The sequence below is a fragment of the Dendropsophus ebraccatus genome, chromosome 4, assembly GCF_027789765.1.
Source record: "Dendropsophus ebraccatus isolate aDenEbr1 chromosome 4, aDenEbr1.pat, whole genome shotgun sequence".
NCBI lineage: Eukaryota > Metazoa > Chordata > Amphibia > Anura > Hylidae > Dendropsophus > Dendropsophus ebraccatus.
Window position 1 is genome coordinate 127,814,613 of NC_091457.1, and position 16,691 is coordinate 127,831,303.

General features: G+C 43.5%; 1 protein-coding gene across 2 annotated transcripts in view; it reads right to left on the minus strand.

The window, feature by feature from the left end:
* PXK (PX domain containing serine/threonine kinase like) overlaps nucleotides 1-13,262 on the minus strand; it is a 63,201-nt gene extending 49,939 nt beyond the window's left edge. For both annotated transcript variants that reach the window (XM_069966974.1, XM_069966975.1), the window contains exon 1: nucleotides 13,124-13,262. In XM_069966974.1, coding sequence (XP_069823075.1) covers nucleotides 13,124-13,225 — 102 coding nt within the window. In that variant the 5' untranslated portion in view covers nucleotides 13,226-13,262. The remainder of the gene's footprint in view (nucleotides 1-13,123) is intronic.
* Nucleotides 13,263-16,691: the final 3,429 nt, after the last annotated feature.

Here is a 16,691-nt window from a genome sequence, read left to right on the forward strand (position 1 = left end):
ACTCATGGACATGTCTCCCATATGTTTACAGCTGGGATACAGCGTTTACTCAGCAGATGTTCCCAATAACAGTGTTTTTCTCTATAATATAAAGGGTATTCCTGTGTATTCCAAGAATACAATCCAGTCAGAACATGTGTTGGCTTCTTGGAACCACAGAACACAATGAACTCCCAGCGAGAAGTAAGACTAGTCTGGGCAACCGGCCCTACACATGAACCATAGCATCGCCAGGGTTACATCCGGTATAATTACGTTCCAGTGGTCCGAAGCCAAAGATACTATGCTGGGGACACCACAACTTCTGCTATTTATGACTAATGAAAGAGCATTTACTCATCCTGGGGAAATTAATAGAAACACCTTCTCTTTTACGTAGAAGAAGTAAAACTGAATGAAGGAATTTATAGCAGTCAGTCAAGGATGATGCTAGGGAACACATTGCATCGCTGCTGCTTCAGTGTCATCCTATTACGTATGATGCTTGAGAGCTCTGTGTTCTCTTATATGGGCTTCCCCTTCCATATAGGTGCAAAGACTAAGGCCTTATTCACACATTCAGTAATATTTTCTAGTCCTGAAACAACCCGCTAAAAATTACGGATTGGACATCCATAGTACATCCGTATTGCATCAGTTTTTCCGTAAATCCGTTTTTACTACTGACTGCTTTATTCAAGTTTATAAAGTTGAGTAGGTTAAAGAAAAAATTGCACCAGTTTGCCCAACCCCTAAAATAAGTAACATGATCGCTTGTCAGCCTGTGGTTGCTTAGAAACAGAACCTTGTGACTTATGAGTCATCCGTATTTTATTACGGAAATACGGATGCCAAACATGTTGCAATATGTAAACAATTGATTTCAATGAGGACCCGTAAAAAAAATCTGGATCCCCACTAGGACATGTCCTTTTTTTTTTTTCGGCATTGATTTTCATCCGTTTCATCTGCTTCAGCACAATGCACAAGTGGATATAGAGGTACTAGATACAGAAATTTCTGAATTCCAAAAAGTTGGAACCAGCTTGTCGAATATTGTTTATTAGTGAAATCCGGGCCTTAGAGAATCCAGATTCATTCCACGAGTTGCTCTTCTCTGTCCCCGTCTCCACGGCTGCTTTGTGTTCTCACTTTCTGATCCCTTATTTTACATAATATTACAGCACAAGTCTCTTTAGCCGTCACCGAACCAGGAAAGGGCCAATCCAGAGTCAGTTATAACAACAGAACAATGGAGACAAAGAGAAGCTGAGCGCTTAGTCGAAAAGCCGGATCACAAACAGGAATATGGAACAGTACACAAAGAGCCGCTGTCACCAGACTGTGATAGAACAAGCTGGAAAATGAGTTATCATTGCCATCAGCATTACAGCCACTCTGCAGGGGTTTACGGAAGGTTAATTCATCACTCATGGAGATAAATCTATTGGTATCAAGGTCGAGTATCAGAATTCTGCATCAGCGGAGGTCAATACACAGCAGACAAGTAATATCTCAAGGATATTGACTTTTCACAGCTCAAAGCATTTCTCCTTTAGAATGACTCCAAAACTCAACACCGGCCACTTTTACACCAGCCCATCTTCAGCTTTGGCTGTCCTGGGATGATGGGAATTATAGATTTCGAACAGTTGGAGGGCCGCAGGTTCCTCATCCCTATTGTATTTGAACCCAAAAGGATAATTTGGACCGCTGATAGATCCTGAAGGATGTAAGCCATACTAAAGAACTTCAGCAGAAGTACTGTAATGTAATATAGGACCATAAAATGTTTTGCAGCCCTATGAAGTATGGGTTTGATCCAAAGCATGTACAGTATATTGATTATTGACCTCCTTGAGCGCTGCTCTTGCCCTAGAGGGCTTAACACGTTTTATATCAATGGGTGCTGTGTAGAGATGAGCCCAACTGGAGCCTATGGCTGTATCCAGGTTTTCTCGGACTTCCTAGGGCTGCATCCAACTTCTCCAGACACCGGTATTTAAATGTAGAACGATTGGACTTGAGCATGCTCCAACTGCGCTTATTTCTAGTGCTAACCATCAGCAGCCAGTCTGTAGCAATCAGCATATGGAAAGGTTGTTTGGCTGGAATTACTCCATTAGGGTTATGTTCACATAACCTGAACGGAGAAATACACTGTACAATATGTTGCAGAAATTCTGAGGGTATTTTTCTGACACACGTTGTTTCCAGCTGTCACGGTGACAGATACAATAGGGCTAATCATCTACTGGCGCTTTCCCCAGAGCAATATACGGATGCCGTCACTCGCCCCTGCTTGCACCAGCGTGCATTTCTGCCTTTTCCATAGACTCCATTCTATGGTCAGGCGATTTCCGCCGTCTGCCGAAAGAATTGGCACGTCGCGCGAGCAGAGACGAGCAACAGAATCAGCTGGGAACTTCTCCGCAATAATTCCTTCGTGTGAACCCACCCATATAACATAATTGTTGAATGTAGCGATATACCTCACCTTTCATGTCTAAACGTTATAATGAACATGCTCTTTAAAGAAGCACCCCTCCTAAGAAATAGTTAACCTGTGGCCTGTCCTCCTCCTACTTTACGTACCAGTGTATTTATTAGTGGGTCATCAGCTCCATTCCAGCCCAGCACCATGTGACCGGTCTAGCTGAAACTTACAGTGTTTTATGTGCAGCAGAAGCCGCTTCCAATAGGAAGCTCATCAATGCAGTCATTAGAATTCACAGGGAAAGTGATGCTTTGGGTGCCGATGACATAATCCAGCACAGGACCAGTACAGGGCAGATAACTACACCAGTAACGAAAGTACATTTTTGTGGGAGTACTACTTTAAGAAGTGGAAGGAGGTGGGGGATTGCCTTCACAACCTCATTGCTTTCTACTTGGGCCAGAGGCAGAGAAATCCAGCTTTCTTTTATATAAGGATATTACATAACTTTTTTAGAGCATTTCTTACAATGGCATCTGTTCACTTAAAAAGCAATGACCTTTCCACAATTACGGGAGCTAACTAGTGTGCTACCTTCCAGAACAGACGTACTGTGTCAGTGATAAAGCGTATTCATGGTCTACACAGAGGATGTGTCGCAATATCCAACCACTACCGTCTGTTTCAGTCACAAGTCTGTAGATGTTACAGTCACCGTATCAGGACAATCAATTGTAACAGGAAATTTCACATGATCCGTTCACTATGCTGGATACAGAGTTTATATAAAACCCATAACCTATTTTACAGGCCCTATCTGTTCACTTTCAGACAAGCGTATAATGCATTTCTGTATCTGTCTCACAGCCCCCAAGGCCAATCATACGGACACAAAACTGTGTATTATACTCATCCGAAACTGGCCTTCTATAACTGGACTGATAAAGAGGTTTTTACACTCCGGAAGACCCAGCACATCCTTGCATTACAGATAAGCCATTGATTTTAATAGGAGCTCTATAGTACATTGTTTCACCTGTGGTGTCACTGCCAAGAACGTGAACATTTGTGATGGTGTCAAGTTACCTATAAATTACATTTGGTTTCTGGGGCCCTGATATAAGGAAACCTTGTGATCAGCTTAAAGCTGGGGAAATTGCTTTTTAATGGTGCGTTCACACCTACAGGATCTGCAGCTGATTTTCTGCAGCAGATTTCAGTTAAATAACTGAACACAGCTTCAGATTTGATGCTGTGTTCAGTTATTTAACTGAAATCTGCTGCAGAAAATCAGCTGCAGATCCTGTAGGTGTGAACGCACCCTAAAGGAGTATTCCAATAAAGCATAACTTTTAATATTATTCTGTCCATGGTGAGACTAACAATTTAGTCCATGCTTGTTATTATCTATTCAGTCTCCTTCCCCTAATTCTGAGCTGCTGCTTTCTGCTGAAAAAAACAAGAATCTGTGTGTGAGCCTCTCTCTCTGTCTCTTCCTCCTCCCTTCTGAGACAGCTGGTGTACACAAGTCTCTGGTTGGCTTTATCTGCAACATTGTAGCCTCTTTGTAATGCTAGGAGGATTAATATCAGTGAGTTCATTAGTAACTTGACCTCAGAATAACAAAGAAGCTAAAATGTTTCAGATAAAGCCAGTCAGGGACTTGTTTACAGCCGTCTCAGAAGGGAGGGGGAAGGAGGGGGAGACGGAAAGAACACTTCACACTAAGATTTTTGTGTTTTTAGCAGAAAGCAGCAGCTGAGAGCTCGGGGAAGGAGACTGAATAGATAACTACATGTATGGAAGAAATTGTTAGTCTCCCCATGGGCAGCAACATATCAAAAGTTATGTTTGAGTGGAATACTCCTTTAATGTGTATCTAAACTTTTAGAAAACTTCTGACAAGTAGTGAATGGTGTAGGTCACGCTGCAGAGACTCCCTCTGATCACTAGCACAAAGGGATAGATGTTTGGTTTTCCTGGGAAAGCTGAGCGCATGGAATACAGATGCCATGATGGTCTCATGATAGTAAAGATGTATGGAGATTGCCATGGTGTCTGTACTCCACTGCTTAGGAAGCAGAGCAGAAACGGAAGGAGCAAAGTGATCAGCTGAGCGCTACTAGCCATCAATGGGGGTCTCATAAACCATGCCCCCACCTGTCACAACCTCTCACATAAGAAGGTATAAAAGTTTCTATACCCTATAAGATTTAGTACATTGCTGAGTTTTTATGTTATCTTTAATAGTAAACTAAGATGGGAGCTGTAATGGGTATCAGTATGTCCCTTTGCCAACATGCAAAAAAATAAGTGGCAGCTACTAGTCCCATCACACTGAGTAAAACAGGCGGAATTCCGTGCGGTGCCCTCGCCACGGACTCCGCTCGTAATCCTGCCTGCCTCAGTGTGTCAATGCGATGCTTTGCATGCCTCCGCTCAAAGATTTGACATGTCAATACTTTGAGCGGAGAGCAGAGGGGAGCAAGGCACCACTTTAACACACTGAGGCAGGCGGGATTCCAAATGGAGTTAGTGGCGGGAGCTCCATGCGGAATTCCGCCTGTTTTACTTAGTGTGAACAGACCCTCAAAGATTTGACATGTCAATACTTTGAGCGGAGATGAGGAGAGAGTAGAAGCGCACAAGGCATCGCATTAACACACTGAGGCAGGCAGGATTCCGAGAGGAGTCCGCATTGGGGGCTCAGCGCGGAATTACACCTGTTTCCGTATGAACAGACCCTAACACTCACTGCAAGTCTCTGACCACAGGTCTATTGCTGCCCAGTTAGCACCTGCTGGTCATACCAGGAAATACTCCAGGTAAATAAGCCAAACATATCCATGGGGCTCCAATAGCCCAACTAAGGCCCGTTTTTAGTTCCTATAGTTTTTTTCACAGTACAGTGGTACCTTGGTTTAAGAGCGTTTTGGTTTAAGAGCTCACAGTTTTTTAAAATTGTGACTTGGTTTAAGAGCATTGTTTTGGTTTAAGAGCTCCCTGTACTAGGTGGGAGCGTGAGTTGGGGAGGGACATGGTCTATATAGCGGGGTCTACAGCACTGTACTCTAACCCAGGAAGTCTCCCTTGCCTTCCAAATCATAGCAGATCCACTTCAGGCTGGGGCTTACATCAGGGGACAGAACTGTGGAGGTAATCTCTTCATAGCTGTAACCCCTCTCTCCCCGGGCAGAGTGCTGCATGTATGTACCCACATCTGTACTGCTCGGTCCTTCATGCTCCCTGTAGTCTCTGTCAGTCCTGATTGGTCCATGCTGAACACACACCCCTTCTCCATTGCTGTCATGTGACCACACAGACCTCTGACAGCAGCCCTGCTTCTATATTCTAGCATGTTGTACTACGCTACTGCATTATAGGGATCTGCAGTTCCACCCTGTATCTACAAACTGCTGCTGTGTTATCAGGTTTATGCACTTATTATACATTTTACTCCACATGCTGATTGCTATACTGCACAGTAACCTATAATATCACATATTCAGCTGTTTATAAATGTTTCATTTGTCTTACATGTTATTCAAAATATAAAATCATTATTTTTGGGGAGTGGAACCAATTGTCTGCATATCAGTGATTTCTTATGGGAAAATTTGCTTTGGTTTAAGAGTGGATTTGGATTACAAGCAAAGTCCCAGAACGAATTATGCTCGTAATCCAAGGCACCACTGTATATAAAAGCAGAGTTGACTATGCCAAGTATTGTCCTGCCAGCCAAGGTAATGCAACTTGGGTAAGACCTTCACCCAATGGCAGAGGCAGGTATAGGGTCCTTTCCTAAATGTAGCTGAGTATTCAGGCGATAAAGGGAATAATGTTATCAGTAAATCTGAGCCCAAAGCTCTTCACAGATATAGAATGAAATAAATTTTCATAGGATCTAGATGAAATAACCAAAATGACAATAAAAAACCAGAGGAGTGCCATTCATTCTCGGTTATTTTGAGGTTTTGCACGCTGGATCTACTGAATACTTCTTGCACAAGTCCGTATATGTGATACAATGAATCAGGATCCTCACTATAACCCCTAATGCACATTAATGCAGCAGCCAGAGGATGAATGTTTGCTCAGAACAAGTCACAGAGTTCAGCCCTTGAGGCTCAATGTAAGAAAATAATGCACAGGAAGCACATGGAAGCCCCCCACAGGGTTCATCTCCAGAGAGATTCCACAGACCCCTCCAAAGGTCTGGGCCTATTCACTAGTTCTCAATGAGGCAGTAACTCTTTCACTTCTGCAGCGTTACTCAATGTGTAACCTCTACAGGAAAACAGAGGAAATAAATAAGCCGATTGCGAACGTCGAAGGAATCTGCTATTGCTTCAATCTATAGGGCATGAAGAAATGGGCATTATGCTGAAACTTTTGTAAAAGTTATGTGTTCTTACGGCTTTACCCCAACAGCATCCATGATATGATGAGCACAGCCCTAAGTGATTGTTTCATCTAGCGTTATTCAAAGGGACAGAATGCTTCTTTAGTTTAGGGCCTTGAACAATTTTAGGATACTAAAAGGGTTAAAATTTCCCAGTGTAATGTTATTAAGGGGCCCTTTTACATGGAGCGACAATCGTCCGAACCAGGCCGACTATAGCTCCGTGTAATAGAGACAACTATCAGCTGATGATCGTGTCATCGGCTGATTGCATCTTTAGGTCTGGACTTAGGGTCCTATTACACTGAGCGATTTTTAACGATTAACGACTAATGATAAACAATCGCAAATGAGAATGTTTACAGTTAATCTGAAATTGTTCACCATATTACACAGAACGATAATCGTTAGTTACAATCGTTACTATGATCGTTATTGCGATCGTTACTATGATCGTTTATTCCTTCTGATCCCAGAAAAACAACGAACAATGTGCAATTACACTGAACGATTAGTGAAAAAACGCGGAACTTAAGCGAATGAACGTGGAATTACAGCGAACGATTAACGAGAATTTTAGGTTCAGATCTAAATAAACGATCAACGACATATGAACAATTTTCGATCGTTGCCTGCAATTACACAGAACAATTATTGTTTAAATTCAAACAATTTAACGATTTTTCGCACGATAATCGTCCTGTGTAATAGGACCCTTAAAATAATCGTCCGCTATCCATGCATTGCTATGTGTAATAGTGATGCGCAGACAGCGGCTAACGATTGAATAAACTGTAACACATCACCTCTCCATGTTCCTGATCTTCCCCTGTTCTCTCTGGCACAGCCGCTGTAGCTTCAAAGCAGCCTGTCAGAGCGATGTCCGTGCAGCCCATGCTAAATGATATCGAGCCGTGTAATAGGCTCAGTAAACTAGCACCAATCTAGCAGATCGGCATTCATTCACATTATTGATCGTGTCTAATAGTACCATAAGGTATCATTACAGACAAATTTAGGGCCCCTTGATTTCTAGTGGGCTATTTACACTATCCATCATTTTATGGATACGCAATCTGTTCAGACAAAAATCACTGACTGTGTGAATGAGGCCTTAGACTTCCATCATCCCCTGATCACCTTCAACTGGCTGAATATGTGGGTAGCCTCCATCTACACTTGTTTTCCCTTTATTGCAAAACTACAACTCTCATGCAGGACCATGCGTAAAAAAAAAAAAAAAAAAATAACTGAGATAACTGTTTTTTCCATGTTTCTCCCCATCTACCATTGAGAATAAGGGAAGATGTTGTTTATATCCTGCCTGCGAGGGCTTACAATCTACCATGCCATGCCATGTGTGAATTTAAAGCCAGGTGCAAAAATGATCCATAACAATGGCAGTGAACGAGTCCCAGAAGTGCACAGGATTACTGGATATTAGTATTATCTACTTTCAGCCATCTTTTGATAATCCACCATCCGGGTAATACTGGATTAATAGATTTCATTGGAAAATGTTAAGTAACTGTGAATACTTGGCTTTACTTGTGCTGATTTCTAGTTACATGATGTTTTCTTCTGCGTTCAGGTCTAAGGCTCTGGTCACATCCTATTAACAGAAACCAGAATGGCAAATACATGAACCACTTATTCTGGAAGAATAAGGACCCATTCATTTCTATGGCCTCTATTCACACACCTGTAGGTGTGATGGGTCTGTGTTGAGGCCAGGATCCACGGACTGGTGATGGGTCCAGCCTAATGTAGACAGCGCTATATATGTGTGCATGTGGCCTTATAACGGCACTGACAGAGGAAGAACAGAGAGGAGAGGAGTGAAAGGATTCGGCACAAATTGGATTCAGTCAGAATTTCCCATAAAATTTGAATTTGTTAGAATTTGCCCTCTTTGCAATAGATCGGTATTTGCATCAGCAATTACAAGGAAATCGGGGCATCTTTGAATCAAAAATGAATTTGACAGATTCGCTAATTCAGACCTCAGGACTGGCTCATCTCTTATGCTGGGTTTACACGGAGCGATAATTCGCCCGATCGTACGATTAACGATTTTGAAGTAACGAATTTTTTTTTATAACAATCAGCGTTTAGACTGTACGATACATCGTACAGAAAATTCGTTTTGCGATCGCTTAAGCCTATCTCACACATAGGGAAAATCAGCGAACGACTGTTTACACGGAACGATCGGCGAATTTTTTGCGAACGACGAACGACGATTTAAGAACCTGTTAAAAGATCAAAATGAACGATTTTTCGATCGTTCGCCGCGTTTACACGTACGATTATCGCTCAAATTCGATCGTTATCGCGAAAATTCGCCCGATAATCACTCCGTGTAAACCCAGCATAAGGTTGTGTTTACACAGAAAGATTTATCTGACAGATTTTGGAAGCCAAAGCCAGGAATGGATTAGAAAAGAGGAGAAATCTCAGTCTTTCCTTTATGACCTGTTCCCTGTTTATAGTCTGTTCCTGGTTTTGGCTTTAAAGATCTGTCAGATAAATCTGCCTGTGTAAACGCACCATAGGGTCCATTTACACAGAAAGATTATCTCCAGATTATCTGCCAAAGAATTGAAGCCAAAGCCAGGAACAGACTATAAACAGGGAACAGGTCATAAAGGAAAGCCTGAGATTTCTCCTCTTTTCAAATCCATTTCTGGCTTTGGCTTCAAATCTTTGGCAGGTAATCTTTCTGTGTAAATGGACCCTAACACTGATGCTTGCTGCAATGCTGTCCCTGTCAAATCGGACAGAACTACCAGCAGACGCTCCATACACTGACTGCAGTGTGAACACAGCCTAAAGCCACATTCAGTATCCTGCAGAATTCCCATGACCAGGGAGAGGTCTAAGCAAACCATTGCATCTGACATGAAACCATTCCCAATTCTGGATTTAGCTTTTGTGAACAGAGAAAAGGAAAAGATCACATCTCCCAAAACCAGCGCACGTCATCACATCCCGATGTTATTGATCTGGTGTGGCGGTGTTATGTACACTGTTTCCGAAGTTATAACCGGTAATTTTACTGTGACAACACTCACAGATCTGCTGAGAACAGATGCACCTACATTGAGCTGTATCAGGGGAATTTGCAGTCTTATTTCCCTATGTCAGGTATGCAAAGTAACTCTGCTGTGGAAGAACAGCTTGGTTTCTGGTGCCACCTTATAGGTTCACACAATAGGGGGGGGGGATTTATCAAACATGGTGTAAAGTGAGACTGGCTCAGTTGCCCCTAGCAACCAATCAGATTCCACCTTTCATTCCTCACAGACTCTTTCAAAGATAAGAAGTAGAATCTGATTGGTTGCTAGGGGCAACTGAGCCAGTTTTACTTTACACCATGTTTGATAAATGCCCCCCTAGGTTCACACACTAGGACCCATAGCATGTGACCGAACTATTAGAGGAGGCATCCTCTAATAACAGAAACAGATATTTGAAGCTTAAAGGGGTATTCCCATCTCCAATAACATAGTTATACTTGTAGGGCTTGTGAAGTTAAAGTGTCACAGTCATGATAAAAAATTTTTGACATGTTAAAAGTTTTGATGAGTGTTAAGACCCATACCGATTGTGAGAACGAGCTGGCCCTGGGTCACATGATCAGCCGGGCACTGACACTTTAACAGGGACTTTTCCAATGCTATCTAATCTATCTGCATTATGTTATAGAGCAGGAAGAGCTGAGCAGGTTGATATGTATCTTTATGGGAAAAGAATCAGTATAACTTGTAACATGTTCATTGAAATCCCTGATCACTCTGTGTTATGGAGTCCAGTGGGCGGGGTCACTCAATGCACTGGACTCTTTAGCTTGGAAACATCAGAAATTTCATTTAATAAATTACAAGTTATACTCAATCTTTTCCCACAAAGCTATATATCAATCCGCTCAGCTCCTTCTGCTCTATAACATGATGCCGATAGCTTAGGTTGCATTTTCATGGCTCACTTTAAATATTTTTGCAAATACATTCATCTAGCAAACTTGAAATCTTGATGTCTAGGTTACCGACCACCTCTCTGCTCTACAAAAAGTGGTCTGGTTAGTATATACATCTTCATTATAGCTTTATATATACACCAGCCAGATCACTGCTTTTAGAGTAGAGTGGTTGTCAATAACCTAGACGACGAGCTGTCAACAATAGGAGGGAAAGAGCAGCATATCAGGGGGAGGAGACAAGTTTGCTATATGAACGTTTTTCAGAATATTTAATTTCACAAGCACTACAAGTATATTATATTAGTTGAGATGGGAATACCTCTTCTTACCTCTTTAAGGGGAACCTGTCATCACGTTCATGCTGCCTGAACTGCGACTTTTCAGCAGAGTATATGGCGGCTTCTTCGCTTAAATGATAGATCCTCATGCCCAAACAGGAAGAGATCTATGAATCAACGCTGGGGGGTGATGACAGGTTTCCTTCATGGTACAAATATTTAGCTGGAAGGGACGTTACCTCAGAGTATAGTCACACTCTGTGTGCCGGCTGCTGATCGGCAGTGTGTGAATACATCCATAAAGGTAGCGGTTCTTTTTCCAGAGACAAGCTACTGTGCACACTATTCCCCTGGAGCCTGGCATGGCTTATAAGCCTCTGTATGCCAGTCTGGTTCTCTCCTATACACGGCATGACATGTTCTCAATGATGTCACCACGTAGTAATTTTGTTGCCATGAAAAGGCTGAATGGAGATTTATCTGACACATTGTGTACACAACATAACAGGCACATAACCGAAACACTACATCCACAAAGCTGCTGGACAATCTGTAACACACTTTATACAGTATGTATACGCTCCAATCCAATAGCACAGCAATGGGCCTCTACCTATAGGACATCAGCGGCCAGGTGAGGACACTCCTGCACACCATGGGAGTACTGGTAACAATGGTATTTTACATATAAGCTATTAATTCCTATATACTGGTATACGTTATCATAGACAACATACATATGTATAGTGACAGATGATGGTCTATACATAGTATACACTATACATATACACCATACATGCCGTATTCTATACATATACACTATACATTATACAGTACACATACCATACCGTATACTATACATCATACACTATACATACTGTATACTATACATATACACTATACACATCATACACTATACATTATACAGTACACATACCATACACTATACATTTCATACATACTTTACATCATACACTATACATTTCATACATACACCATACATACCATATACAATATATACTACACATTATACAGTACACATACTATACATAACATATACTATACATTATTCACTATACATACTGTACATATAGTATACATAGTACACACTATACATATTATATACTATGCATACTGTAGTGTATACTATACATTACATTATATATAGTGTACACTATGCATACTGTATACTATACAAACCATATACTATACACACACCATATACTATACATACTGTTTACTATACACACCATATACTATACACACACCATATATACTGTATACTATACACACACCATATACTATACATACTGTATACTATACACACACCATATACTATACATACTGTATACTATACACACACCATATACTATACATACTGTATACTATACACACACCATATACTATACATACTGTATACTATACACACACCATATACTATACATACTGTATACTATACACACACCATATACTATACATACTGTAATCTATACACACACCATATACTATACATACTGTATACTATATACACACCATAAACTGTATACACTGTATACTATATACACACCATATACTATATATACTGTATACTATACACACCATATACTATACATACTGTATACTATACACAGCACCCAGGGAGCTGATGATGACACTTCCCCGGTCCCATCCATCACATGTAGTCATCAGCCCATGTGACCTGTCTCAGCCCCGATGCTATATACCCCCATGCAGTATGCTGTCCCCTCCATGTATGCTGCCCCCCTCCAGTCCCTCCATGTAGGCTGTCCCCTCCATGTATGCTGTCCCCCTCCTGTCCCTCCATGTATGCTGCCCCCCCCCATGTTTGCTGTCCCCCCTCCCTGTATGCTGTCCCCCTCCTGTCCCTCCATGTATGCTGTCCCCTCCATGTATGCTGTCCCCTCCATGTATGCTGTCCCCTCCATGTACAGACATGGCTCAGTCTCCACCGCACATCCATCCATCATGTATCCTCCCCCTCCATGTATCACACACAGGATCCGTCCCGGGCTGTATACACGCACCGTGTGTGACTGCAGGCTCTGACTGGCCTCTATGACGGCGGTGAGCGGGACCGTGTCATCCAGGAAGAGCTTGTTAGCCGCCGGTTTCTCCATGAACGCCATCCCGGCAGCGGCAGCAGACACTACTGAGCGCAGGCCCGGCAGAGCGGAGAGGCGGGGCCGTAAGTGGTGGGCGGAGCGCCAGTGACACAGGGGGCGGGGAGAAAGGAACGCTGTCAGACGAAAGGGGCGTGGCTGAAGCAAAGGGGGCGTGGAAACGCGATGTGACAGCAGAGTCACTGTGTAATAGTCTGGGGAGATGGAATCATCTTCACTATTCAATAGAACAGAACTTAGTGTGGAATTAGGAGAAATTATGTGAAAGTAGCAAAATGCTTCAGGGAAGTGATCCCTAACCTGTACAGCTGTGGAAGAACTACAAGTACCAGCATGCCCAGACAGCCAGAGGGGTACTCAACAACTTTTAGTGAAGGTCCACTTACCGGTCTATTGTCAGGTGAAGATCCGAGCTCACCCTCAGTAGTACATTTGTTGTTTTGATAACTTTTCACAACCTATTTACATACAGAATAGATGCTTATTAGTTGGAAAACTGGCATTTTATTCTTTCTCACCAGCCCTTTTATAGTCCCCCGTAGGCTCCCCCAGTAGTATATAGTCCCCTGTACGCTCCCCCAGTAGTATATAGTCCCCCTGTGCGCTCTACCCCTGTAGTATATAGCCCCCCCCATGCGCTCCCCCAGTAGTATATAGTCCCCCTGTGCGCTCTACCCCTGTAGTATATAGACCCCATGCGCTCTACCCCTGTAGTATATACCCCCCCGTGCACTCCCCCAGTAGTATATAGCCCCTCTGTGCACTCCCCAGTAGTATTTAGACCCCCACCCATATAGCATATAACATAAAAAAAAAAAAATACACATACTCACCTGGGTCCGGGTGTCTCCTCTTCCCTTCCCCTCTTGTGGCCGCACTGCAGCAGTCACAAGAGGCCGCTCTCCCCTTGTCCTGGCTCCGGCGCCCCAGTGACATCACTCAAGCGCCGACACCAGAGGCAGAGAGCGGCCCCTTGTGACCACTGCAGCTACAAAAGTGACTGACAGGGAGGGAGCCAATCACTCCTTCTGTCAGTGCTGCCGCACGGTAACTAACTAACGGTGCTCATTACAAGCACGCATTACAAACACGCTGAGCGCAGCAGCGGGCTGGGTGGGGGGAGGGGTGGGGGAGCCCTGCAGAGGTCCGGACAGCAGGGCTCTGCGGTCCCCCAGATGAGGACCCCTGACCTATACAATCAGTCAGAGCTAAAGTTTAGCAACAGCTGGAGATCCACAGATTCGGGATGACTGCAATGAGTGCAACAGTGGTACTTATCACACCAGGCCCTGGGGCCCAAATGCCTCTCTGCCACTTAAAGTGACACTGTCACCCCCTTTGTGCATTCTGACATCTCTACACAGGTGTAAAGGTGTAAATTTAGCATTTTTCATACCTTATTTCACATCATACGTCATGGTGCTTGTTCAAGTAAAAAGTGTCCTTTTATCAACGGCAGATTGTATTAAGTGGGCGTGGCATCGCGGCATTAGCGCCACTTAGCCCCGCACACAACGGGCCCATTGGCCCCCGCTCCCTTGGCGCCGATTGGTTGGGTGACGTTAAGGGGGTGAGGTCTAGACCTTTGGGCCAGCCTGTTCCAATGGCCGGCGAGGGGGCAGGACCAACTGTGGAGTTGTGGGCGGAGCTAAGTGGCGCTAATGCCGCGAGGCCCCGCCCACTTAACACAATCTGCAGTTGATAAAAGATTACTTTTTACTTGAACAAGCACCATGAAGTATGATATAAAAAGGTATGAAAACTGCTAAATTTACCTTTTACACCTGTGTAGAGATGTCAGAATGCAAAAAGGAGGTGACAGTGTCACTTTAAGGACACAGGTGTTATAATGGTTGGTTGCAGGTAGGAGATAGTTTTAGGTTGCATTCACACATTTTGTGTTCCGCACGGAACATGGACATGGAATGCCTGTAACTGATTTCTCCCCCCGCCCGGGCAGCATCTGTGATATGATGCTGGGAGCAGGGGAACTGTACAGATATGCGCCCCGCTGCTGATTCATTACAACGCGGCGCATATCTGTACAGTTCCCCCGCTCTCAGCATCGTATCATAGATGCTGCCCGGGCGGGGGGAGAAATCAGTTACAGGCATTCCACGTCCATGTTCCGCACAGAACACGGAACGTGTGAATGCAGCCTTAGGCCTCAGGTGCTCATGTTGGTCTCTACAAGGGATCCCCTTTGCAGGGTCTCAATGGAGCTTTTCATACTGGCCTCACAGGAGGGAATGGAAGGGAATCTTGGTTGCTACAGAAATACAGACACCTGGGTCCCAATTCTCCACCGCGTTGTTATACTGCCCATATAGTGGTATTTAAAGGTTTTGTGCCCCAGCTGCTAGCAGTGTCTAGTCAATTAAAGATCTTAAAAATCCACTTTAAAGCTTCCCTGTTGTTACAAAAATTTTTTGACATGTCAAAAGTTTTGATAAGTCCGGGTCTGAATGTACAGACCAGTACCGATCGGGAGAACACTGCACTCCAGCCTATCCTCTCCCAGCTCTGAGTTAGAAAAAAAGTCTGGCCCCATTATAAGACCGACTCTTTTTTTCTAGCTCAGAGTAGATGCGCTGCAGCGCGGTCTTCTCCCCACTCATTTTCCCGTTCAGTACAGGGGTGGACACTCAGACCTGGACCGATCAAAACTTTTGACATTCCTCTATGACATTTCAAAAGTTTTTGTTTTGTAACAGTGACACTTGAAAAAATACTTACCTGTTACAAGAGTCTCTTGACTAGACCAGATCACAAAGAGTCTCCCGGGGTTCAGCTGTGATCTCTTGGGTAACCTGGTGGTAAGTGTTCAAGCCACCACACGTCAGATGACTGTAACATACTGTTACGTTCCCATAGTGTCAGGGACCCTGAGAATAAAAGTTTTCTTACCTTCATCATCAGTGTTGTTTTTCCTACGTCCGCCACTGGGGGCGGAGCTAATTCCTGCAGTGCACTGATCTCCCCCCGCTGCCTCATAAATATTTATCAAAGGCTCTGCAATGCTCCGCCCCCAGTGCAACAAACTGCCTAATTAGCATATTCACAAAAAGTAGGACAGGAAAACAGCACTGAGGATGAAGGCAAGAGAATCACCTTCTACCTTAGTGTAACCTGCCATCAGGTTCCCTTCAATGTGAATTTGCCCCAAATCCTTATTTATAGGGAGGCACACATCTAAATAGGTAGTGAAGCCCCCAATTCTGAAATCTACACTAGCTCAGTTACAATTTTACCACCTCTGTAGCATAATTTGTGGCATTGCAAGAGGCCTCCTGAAAAATACAAAAGACGTGTACTATAATGGCAACAGAACACCGGCACACCAAATATTAGATATATAAAGGTACTTTATTAAATCAGGTACAAAGATACAAAAAAGATCCCTGAGGAAGTCTGAGGGTACGGACGGAACGCGTGGGGCTCTGTGGACGGCACCCCAGCTTATCCCTGTCTC